Below are 11,449 nucleotides of genomic sequence, written 5' to 3'. Positions count from 1 at the left end.
TCCAACAAAGGGCTCATCTGCATCCTCACGATAAAGCGTATTACAAAAGGGGGCTGCTCGCTTTGAAGCAGGCCTCTCCTGGATCTCCCCACACATGGTCCAAATAAACAGCCCTAGGATTGTGATAAACACGCATGCAGTGTTTTCTGCACTCTGGTACGGCTAGAGGACGGCAGTGCAGTATTTCCTCATAAAGGGTCGGCCGCAAGATTCTATCTGAAGCGGTTTTACCCCCAGTAACATGTTGCAAAACTATTGACCTATCGTGCTGCCTGCTGTTGTTGTATTAAGAGAAAACAGCACATTGTTGGCAAGGCAAAGAGTTCCCTAGAATTACTAAGAATACTGCGATTCCCCTGTTAACAATATTAGAAGCCCACAAGAGTGACTGGACGAAGAAAAACTAAATCCCAACCAAAATACCCACATATCATGCTAACAAATCTGGCTCTATATTAGTACCATTCCGTCTGTACTTACAATGGGAAACAATTTATTTCCACCACTGAATAAATAATGTGCAAAGACAATGTTGCTATTGTGGGTTTAGTCTTTGATTTAGTTATTTTGAGCAAGAATTTGGAAAGTGTGCAATTCCAGCAATGTGGAAAACGGTCGTCGCCTTCTAATTTACTCAGCGGCCCCTGAGGCTTCTCCAGCTGCAGGCAGCCTCCGCGGTCTCAGCTCACTGCCCCGCAGTAGACACAGCTAGATGTGCTCTTTAATGGCATGTTCCTCTGTAACACCCCCCCCCCCCCCCCCCCCACCCCACAAGACAACAGCGGAAGACAGACACCATTTAAATATTAATCAGCTTTTTGCCTCTTTTATGTTGCACATCTGCGTCTGCAAATAATGACTAACGGCTTAGGACCGGAAGCGCTGCACACATCGCGGTGCCCGTTTAGCATGCCTGTAACCCTAGAAAGGCCTCGACGGGCCCCCGAGAAAACCCCGTGCTGCTCCGGCCAGTGGGAGCGTCGGATGGTATCAAGGTGGAGTCGTGTCGCCATGACACTCCAGGGACGGAACAGATGGGAACATGCTCTCGCCGTTTGGACAGCAGGACTGTCAGCCGGGCAGATTGCACATCCACAGATTTCAGGCGAGGCAGAGGAAATGGGCTGCAGGGTCCAACAGCGCTACCACAGCAGTTTCGCAGAATGCAGAACATGATGCTAAATAATTCATAGTCAGTTGTATTATTATCAGAAGTGAACATACGTTTTTTTTATGATCTCGCAGACAAAGAACTGTTTTGTTGATACATGCAGGGCAGACATCTTTTTCTTCCTTAGAAATAAAAAAGAATCCTAGGCTAGGTGTCTAGGGAGACAAACTGTTTCCACATTATGCCTGGTGGCCAGGATGCATCCCAAAATCTTCATGTTTGATTTTACCCCATCTATCATTATTCTCTTTGGCAAGCACAATGTCATTGGTTCCCAGAAGAATTATAGGATTGCACAGCAGAAGACAAACAATTTACTGGCACTTTGGCTCACTGAACAGAACTGTCACGCTGCCAAGAGCCATTCATTTTCAGCCATACATGTTGGGCTCACTCAGCCTCAACCAACATATTTGTGGAGGAATCAATCCACAAGACAATGAAAACAATAACACAAGAAAAAACCTCAGACCAATATCAGACGTAGTCAAAACATATACACCTGGCTGCTTCTCTGAATATGCTTTGTGTGCACTTTAGGTTGACAAACACTTGACACACACCAACAGGGATGCATGCAACATGGTAAAATTATATTCAAAATGTTTTTACAAGCTCTTGTACTGTATTACTTTCAGTGCTGATTATTGTATTATTTGTGTTGATTGTGTTACACAAAATACTTTTAAATGAAAATAAAAAGACTACACACAATATAAAAGCCTCCGGCCTCAATGAGAGTGCAGACAGCTAGTTGTATTGGGATGTTTTCCAGGGTAAATCATTTTCCATGGTTACCGTGACAATATTTCCCATTTTGTGAAGACAGGACCTAACACCACAACACATGAATGTAATATTATTGTACGATGTTATGTACCATTATTAGATATATAGATAAATAACACACTGCCTTCCCTAACTCTGCTGAAATCCAATAGTTCACAATGGACATAATGTTCCCTTTTCATTTTGTCCTTTAACAGAAAGCGAGGGTCCTGGCAGGGCGCTCTGCATGGGCCAGTCTCCTCATGGGGCCGAGCGTGGAAATGAAGTGCGAGTCAGTGCCGGGGCCAGAGGCGGCCGCTGGAGCGTCCTGCTGGGGGGGGGGGTTGGCGACGGGGGCGCTGCTGGGAGCGAGAGGCCAGCCAACGCGCCGCCTGACAGGCCCCTGGGCTCTCAGGCGGCCGCACCGAGGATCGCTGCCACCACAGTCTCGGGACATTTGCATTATTCAAAGATAAATGCCTTGTCAATTCCGTGTCTCCGTGCACTAGATATGTGCGCCACGCAGGGCTCCTGGCAGCCAAAGGTGAGCTCACCTCCACAGGCCAGCCGACAAACTACAAATGAAATCAAATGGCTTCTGGGGCAGAGTGGAATATTTTAACCCCCCCACTGCCAGACGTCTGCTTTCCGATTAAAACACAGTGCACTGAGAAAGCACGGAGGACACCGCTGCTATATCATGTGAATGCTGAGAAGAGGGAAGTGAACTGTGGATAATTTTTAAGCCTATATCAGCCTATTTCCAAAATGCTTAAAAATACAAAAAACAGTCAAATTGCAACAACGAAAGATGGGGGGGGGGGGGGGGGGGGGGGCACACTTGGGCTCCCAGTGATCCTCCAAAGCTTTGTGTTTGTCTGTGCTCCAGAGTTCCCATTCAGAGACCCTTCTGGGGAATGGTTTGTGCTTAATGAGGATAAACAGTGTGGCTTCCAACATTATGACATGTCTCCGAAGCTTAGTCCTCATGCCGCAGGAAAAAAAAAAACTGGTCCTCAGCGAGTTCTCTAATGAAGGCAATCAGAGCCCACTCTGGGGATCCCCTTCAGAGAAGCTGGGTGGAGAGGGGCTCCAGTGCAACATGGGTGATAATGGACACGGCACACCCCAACGCCACTAAGTACCAGCAGCTCCGCAACCCCAGATACCCCAGTGAGGCAACCACACGCGGTCTGAAGATGAGCAGACAAAGACAGGCGGAGGAGATGGGGAGAGGAGAGCTCTTTGATGTGGATGTGAGGTTCATATGTGGTCCACAGGCACGCCATGTTCTCTACATGAACACTCTCATCTTCACTCCAGTGACACAAGGCAGTGCTTGCAGTTGTGGAATATATATGAAAAATAGTTGTGCAGTAGATTTACATCTGTGTGTGTGTGTGTGTGTGTGTGTTTGTGTGTGTGTGTGTGTGTGGTCCCACCGGTACATTCACAAAATAAATAGAACCTGTATTCAACTTAAACATTTGAAAGGGTTTTCACTACTGTGAAGAGGCTGTATACGCCCCACTAGTGTAAGCTTTGATAATACAACATTCTAGAGCATCTTTGTAATGAATCACCGCTATAAGACTGTAATTTTCCACAGAGAGACTAGGAATTGCATTTCAAGACACAACTTAATATGTAACACATTCCATTTGTCCTTTTTTTTTGGCCCAACATTTCCTACTTATTGCACGGAATTGTCTTACACAAAGAGCCCAGGCAAGCGACGGCTGAGATAAATTAAGCGTCCCAGTAGGCCGTCAGGCCCCATAAAGATATATGTGATTATTTCTCGTGGGAGGAGGTTGCACAGCTGGCCCACCTGCGTAGATAAATCAGCATGATAGAGATCTACTTTCGGCACACAGGTAAGGTCTCTATCCAGAGGACCAGGCTAATACTGATATGCTGAGAGCGTCGCTGGCGTATGATAAGTTGTTTAATTACCCATCCTTAAACTTGCTTTCATGAAAGGCCTGTTAACTTTAAAAACCAAAACTCATGAATAAAGCTGTCCGTAATCCATTTTTCATATCTAATGGTCACAGACTATTTTACTGAAATAATGTGTCTGAGATTACAAATGAAAAGCACACCGGATCATTCTTTATCCTGCAGACAGATTAAATTCCAAAGCCTGTTACCGTAATAGGCACACTTGTAGCTTTACATAAATTAGAACTCTAATTATATTAGGGACTATTTTAAACAAAATAACACATTTCTCAGAATCCATAGGTGTAATTTATAGCAAAGCCAAGTCCATTTTCTAGAACAATCCATTTCTCTGTGTAGTAGCAGACTAATATAATGATGTGCAGTAAAGTGCTGAGAGCCTGAGATCGTAGTCATCACTGGGGCTGTGGAAGACAAATGAAGATGCAATTTATTCAGTCATAATTTTATGTGGAAAGTGTTATAAAGGATGTCTATATGGGTATCAGTAAAGGGGACAGGTATTTGTAACATATTTCCATCCAAAGTATTATAGACATCCCTGGCATTATTTATGGCCTCCTTCCGGTGTGATCAGTTTGTCTGCCAGGTTAGTGAGGGAGAGAAGTGCCCCTGAGAATGAACACTTGGAAATTGTGGTTGCTGGGTTAAATTTCTTAATGACGAGTATAAATCACCAAATATCTTTTTGACCTCATGTGTGTGTGTGTGTGTGTGTGTGTGTGTGTGTGTGTGTGTGTGTGTGTGTGTGTGTGTGGGTGTATGTGTGTGTGTGTGTATGTGTGTGTGTGTGTGTATGTGTGTGTGTGTGTGTGTGTGTGTATGTGTGTGTGTGTGTGTGTGTGTGTGTGTGTGTGTGTGTGTGTGTGTATGTGGCTGTGAGCATGCATGCGTGTGCGTACATATGTATGTGTGTGTGTGTGTGTCTGGGGGGGAATGACTTAATTGCAGCCCATTTTTTGATCATTATCATGATACAGAACAAATGGCTGAGGCATTTCCTTGTTTTATTGACAGCGCCATTTGTAAGGAGCAGCAGCATCCAGCCTGCGCACCGTGCTCCTCCAGACGAATGCTAGCACAATGCAGCAGAGTTCCAGAGGAGATTCCCTCAGACAGATGTGAGGCCTGTTCCAGAGTGGTCATCTGGAGAAGAGCATGTGTGAGGCGCTACCCCGGCCCTTCTGTCATACAGTGTAAACCTTGGGGCAGCTGTGCTGGATGAGGAGAAGGAGATGAAGAGGGGTTAAGCCATCATGCATTTATGAATTAGCCGAGCCTTGAAATGCCCTCCTGCACAAACACCGCTGCTGATTTCACCTGCTGACACTGATGTGTACGCAATCTCCATAAACCAATGTTGTAAACCTTGTTTCAGGCTGCCATGAGGGAGAAAGATGATAAGTTTGCGGGGCTATGGGGGGGGGACAAAGGCAAAAAAACATATTCTGGCAATAGCAGTTTGGGGCGGGTGACTATTAGTCTTTATTATTTGCAGTCTTTTGACAAGAGTAGCATGCTACTGAGCCCCAAATGGGGGCCATAATGTGATGTTATGATATATGAAGAGTCGCTAACACTAGCCAAAATCACAGCAGTGTGTGTTGACGGTGTGTTCGCTCTCTGTTAAGGTACAGGAAAGGGCAGTGTGTGCATTACCGCAAACCATCAACAGTTCTGCTGCATCAGCCCTCTTTGCAGTAAATTCACCAGGCCTCTCCTCTGCTATGTCAGTCCACACTGCCCACCACAGCAGGTCAACAGTGAAGCAGAGCACCCAGGCCAGCCTTCCTCTTCATGGAGGGCACCCAGAGGATCCCACAAATCACCAGCTTGCAATTAGATCGATGTTTACTGTCGTGTGATGGAAGCTGTGTTTTCAGAATGATCTAGATCTGTGACAAGCCTGCTCTACTCACCTGTGCTGAAGTAGAACAGGGACCTCTTACCTTTCCATTATTGCATCATGCCACCTAATAAGGGAACCGTTCATCATTTTCGATTATTGAGATCCTATGCAGAAAAATAACTGTTCTAAGTGGACCATCTCACTAGGTGCAAGGTGTGATATGTTTGTTGTATTACATGGCTTTTTCCCAAGGATTAATGTGAATCCATGTGATGGGTGGCCACTAAAGAGTTTAACTCATTTTGTCATATTCTTTTTTTCATTGAATGTGTGTGTGTTCTTAAGGGCATTACAAAAGCATTGGCTGATATGGTTCAAAGTAATTTGCATTCAGTTTTTTCCCCATTTGATTCAGTTTATTTAGTATTTTCAAGTTATAATGACCATCAGAGCCCATATTCACATTAAATTGTCAAACAAAATAAACAGGAAAAGAACAACAGTTTCTGACACTTCTCACAGCCTGACTTTAACTTAATTACATAGAATACATGTTCTGGTTCAAGTCTCATCAAGTAAATATTGTGTTGGTATGACTTTTGTTGTTGACATGTAAATATGGTTAAATTGTCTGTATATGTCTGAAGGGCATCCTTAAGTTGTCTTGATCCCGATGATGTTTTTCAGCAAAAAGGCGGAATGTACATTACCACATGGAAACTAATAATTGCTAGAGACAGTGTGATAATCCTCACGTCGGCACAGTGTGGTACAGAAACAGTTTATAAAGGCAACAGTATTCATATCCACTCGTGACATCCACCAGCAGCAATATTGTCACTAGAGTTTAAATGTGTCTGTGCAAATCAAAAACAGACTCAATCACATAGAGTTTCCACAAGTATGCAACATTTCATAGGACATGTAAGTAAAAATCAGATTAGTCATCAATATAACATAGGCCACGTATCGTGATTCTCCTGTGGAATGGTTGCTTTTACAGTACTGTGACAATCCACATGTGTTAAATCATTAAATTAAACAAAGCATGTATGTCCTTCTATTCTGCAGTAGGTTTGTTACCTTTTTTAAATCTTGTGTATTGTAGAAAGGAGGAGAACAAACGTCAAGTTAACCTCTGAACCTGAGTCTCTCAGTGCATGCTTCAGCAGGGTGAGAACTCTCCTGAGGACAACCTGACATGATACAAATCAGCAGACACTACATTAAAGGCATTTTATCTCTATCTTTGGAATCCTTAGTAAAAGGCAAATTAAGGTAATCAAGGCATTTAAGTAAATACTGAAACTGGTTTCACGCAGCTTTGAGCAACTTCCTTGAACAACATCCCCCACACGGGCAAAGGCACAAAAATGTTGTATCCTGTTACTTCTGAAAGGCAGCACCATCTTACAAGGCACAAACAAATGAATACATTTATAACTTAATTAATAACAAACATTAGTGCAAAGGGTAATTCCCAAATATACATAAGAAAAAGTCAATACAAAGGAGTAAAATTGTTCAACACTGCATTTAAGTTGAATGGACGGTGCTTGGAGAGCTAGGTGGTGTAGATATAGGAGAGTTGAGCTCAGATGAGGAAGATGATTCTGAATATTTCGCGCTTGGACATGAAGAAACCACAGCCAGGCCCTCCTTGTCTCTTCTCTTCTGTTTCATTCTTCTGTTCTGAAACCAGATTTTCACTTGTGTTTCAGTAAGCTGCAGGCTATGCGCTACCTCAACTCGTCTTGACCTGATGAGATATTTGTTGAAATGAAATTCCTTCTCCAGCTCTGTAAGCTGTTTAGTTGTGAAATTGGTTCGCGCAGTTGCTACGGTGTTTCCCTGCCCATACTCTGGCGCTTTGCCTGCAAATAAACGTGGACAGTGTTAAAACAACTTTCATAGAACAAGTCAACCAATTAACACTCAACGTTAGCTTGAAACACTTACTAGTTTTCTGGTTATTCCTTTTTATCTTCATCCACTCGAACGCATTTGCTGTCACAGCCTGTGTGCGGATCCCTTGATTTTGCGATAAATTCTGACAACTGAGAGAGGCTTCCCGAAAAAACGTGCAGTTTTGCTGCTCGTATTTGTTTGAGTCATTTTGGTAGTTCTCCATTTGATGACTGAGATACGTCTCGTTCCATGAGTTTGCGCGGTTACTGTCTTGGGCATTCTTCCTGCCGTTCCCTGAGTTACTACTGTATCCATGAGCTACTGCATGAACCAACCCGAAGCCAAAGTTATCAGCTTCAGACAGAGTTGCACTGGAATCATATTGAGCTTCACACACATCTTCATTCGCTTCTGATAACAACCGGCTGTTGTTGAAATGATCCACAATACCTGTCGCGTATCTCTCAGGAGTCCTTGTAAAGTGCGATTCCACAGACTTGCGCTCCTCGTGATAGAATTTAGTCGTAAATGCCTTCATGTCGCTACCAGAGAAGTAATCTAGGAATGAGTTCATCATGTCCCTTTAATGGTTGGTCAAAGGTGAATGATTGCAGGCGTCTCTGGTCTTCATTACTTACTGTACTTGCTAAGCTCAACATGTAAATATTTCCCACCACTCAGAGGGCGTGGTCTTATCCAACTCTGCCCAATCAGAGGCAACAGATGAATATCCTGTTTGTGCGTGCACTTGCCTCCTACTGTGAAGTAACTTCACCCTCCACAACAGCAGTGCTTTTGTAAGCTAACCCTAATTGCTGAGTAAGTGTTACTTTTTGTTTAACCCTCATCGCTACCCACAATGTGTCGACCTAAACGGTTAAAAGTATAGAACAGCCCATGTATTCGCTTGTGCGCTTAGTGTATTTGTTTGTTTTGGGGCTTCAACATACATCTACATATTGAATATGAAAGATACCATTTTGTTCACCCCAAATCTTTATGTAATTAACTGTTGAGAATCGCCAGAACTCCCAGATTTGTTAGTAAGATTTTCATGTTAAAGTAGACTATTTCATATATCACTAGGCTCACACCCAGAACCTCCACCTCCCTTAAGGACCCACCAGACTTTCGCTTTCCAAAACATGAAAAATGCTGTTGATTAATAGCCAATTGCTGTCTGAACTGTGTCTTTCTATTTTCAGAGAAGCCAGCCTTCTTTTGAGCTAGAGATGGACGCATCCCATCTGGCTTCACCCTCTCGGAAGAGAAGGAACTGCTGTCTAGGAAAATTGTGTCCAATCAGTGATTGATGACCCCAAGCCACGCAATTAGCTAGCATAATGGCAACTGTACTCACAAAAAGAATATAAGACTAATTTTCTTTAAAACTTGAAAATATACCCACAACCTAAAGGGACTCTAACCCAAAGTGTTGATTATTACACTCATTAGACGTTTGTGTAATGGCGTATGGCTTGAGCAATGATTTGGTATTTACAAACTAGGATCAGTTGATTTTACCCAGAACAAAAAGTAAATATAAAACTGAAGTTTATGGCGAAAAAAAAATGGTGCCTGGTAAAGGCAGGTGATGTGAAATAGTGGGAAAGTCTATGAATTCAATTTGTGGCCTCCCAACTTTTTGTAAATTGGATGAACAGTGGGGACATCAAAAAGTCTGGAGGCCACAAATTGAATTCATAGTTTTTCCCACTATTACACATCATCTGCCTTTACACGGCACCATCTTCTTTCACCATATATTCCAGTTTTACATTTGGCTACTTCAACAATGCCCACGTTTCCCCAAAGAACCGATACAATTTCAAGGCTGTACTGACCCTTTCTAATAGTTCTGCTATGAATAACAATGTTAACTTGTGAACTAGTTCAAGAATGTGTATCCTATCTGACCCTTAAGCAGACCACTCAGTAAGGCATTTTATAGGTTGTACATTACACGTGTAAGCACGAAAATATGGCAACATTTTTGGCCAGTGGCCAATGTTTTTACTGAGAGGCACATGTACATGGATAACAGTTCAATTTGGAGGAGGCTTCAACTGTATCCACTACGCCATCCCCACCTCACCATTGACAGGAAAGAATTGAAGAATTGAAATATATTCTAATGAAATAATTAACAAATGACAAGTGGATTTTTGAGAAATGCAAATGTTTAATGTTTAGAGTGAAGCACACTACATGAAACCTTTAAGCACTACATCTTAATTCAATGTTTAACAAGGTCAAGAAACAAATGGATGATGGCAAAAGTGATCCACATTTTCTGAAAATAGAATACCAAAGGAAATGGTTTAGTCCATGTTAAAGGCGTTCCTACAAACTTTGCATGTAATGTATTATAGTACACATTTTCCCAAATCACTGTCAAGCTATTTCTCGAGATTTCCCCGGTTACAACTGCAGCCACACTGATATAATAGAACCCTGCAAGCAAAGATGAGGTAACATTCAACTAAGCATCAGCAACTCAACAATACCTTGAAAAAAATGTAGAGATTGCTCACGTCCCTCCTGATGTGTACTGCGGCCATAGCTGGTACCAACCACTATTGAACAAATGGATAGCACCTATGCTGAATCATTCAGTCGGCGTAATGGTGATGCTGCTTTATTGTTAGATGCCCGACATGTACGTCCACCATTGACATTTAGTGTGAATCTTCTCCCCTTGATTCCGAAATACTACCAAGGCAATTAAGCACGTCTTCTCTATCTGGAGTGGAGCTTTTTGGCATGGCTCGCATAATAGCCACTTCATAATGACCGACGGTTAAAATGGCTGCCATAAAACAGCGTTGCTGTGGGTAACAAAACATCAGCCAAATCCCTCGGAAAATAAAACCACTCCGAACCAAATAATTAGTCACTACCTTATTCTGTTTCGTATCTGTCATCGATAAATGTATTTAAGAATACAAACTGAACTAAAATGTTAGTTTGCATGCGCGTTTCGGTTAAAATTATAATAAGTGGCGTGTGCCATATGCTCAGGCAAACTACAATTTAGTAATTTTAAATATTGATAAGGTATGGTTAATTCTAGGGAACCCACCGTCTGATCCATCCGAAATGTTTCGTTCCCCGCCTTTACGATCTCTCAGCTTCCCCAATCATGGATGTAAGCCACCAAAAGGCATGCTGTCATCATTGCTCCCTGGGCAAAGTTTGGCCTCTCAGTTTGAAATGTGTTTCCAGAGTTCAGAATGCAAAAGCTTTGTTCCTAAGGAGTGGGAATCAGTGGCGAGTTTGAAAGCGACGAGTTTTTGATTAATGAGCTTTGAAATGTCTCGCTAGGGGGAAGAGGGAGTGCACGGCGCACTTTTCAATATGGTTCTCCCTGCTTGGAGCAAGCATCTCTTGAAATAGAGCTCTCATCTTTATACAGTGCAGTCATATTGTGGACCATTTGTCTAATAAATATGTTTGAGTGAAAAATTGGCTGTTTTACATTAGATTTTTATGATAGCCCCAATAGGCTTTAATCGTATCCAGAACCGTAGGTGGCAAAACTCGAGGCTATTTGGATGGTTACGTTACAAAATAAAGTACATACTTCTGCGAAGCACTTTTCTCTATTTCGTACAGAATTTGAACACTATCATACCTGATTATGCTACACCGGCGAATTGAGTCTAGTCCAATAGGTGTTCTCCAAATGACTGATGAATGAATTGGTCATTATAAAGTAGACTAGCTTAATCATCGCGATGCATGTATGTAAATATCACATTATAGGACATGATCTAGTGATTTGATGA

General features: G+C 42.6%; 1 protein-coding gene across 1 annotated transcript; it reads right to left on the bottom strand.

Annotated features, from left to right (window-relative positions):
- Positions 1-7,289: 7,289 nt before the first annotated feature.
- On the bottom strand, positions 7,290-8,238 carry LOC308364944 (uncharacterized protein; the record flags this gene model as incomplete). Its single annotated transcript, XM_080838229.1, has 2 exons — positions 7,290-7,627; positions 7,713-8,238. 2 exons carry the CDS (start codon positions 8,236-8,238, stop codon positions 7,290-7,292), a joined length of 864 nt encoding a protein of 287 aa, XP_080694355.1.
- Positions 8,239-11,449: the final 3,211 nt, after the last annotated feature.

This window comes from Sprattus sprattus, assembly GCF_963457725.1.
Source record: "Sprattus sprattus genome assembly, chromosome: 5".
Taxonomy (NCBI): Eukaryota; Metazoa; Chordata; class Actinopteri; order Clupeiformes; family Clupeidae; genus Sprattus; species Sprattus sprattus.
Note: the sequence above shows the minus strand (reverse complement) of the source record. Positions and strands in the feature narration are given on the sequence as shown.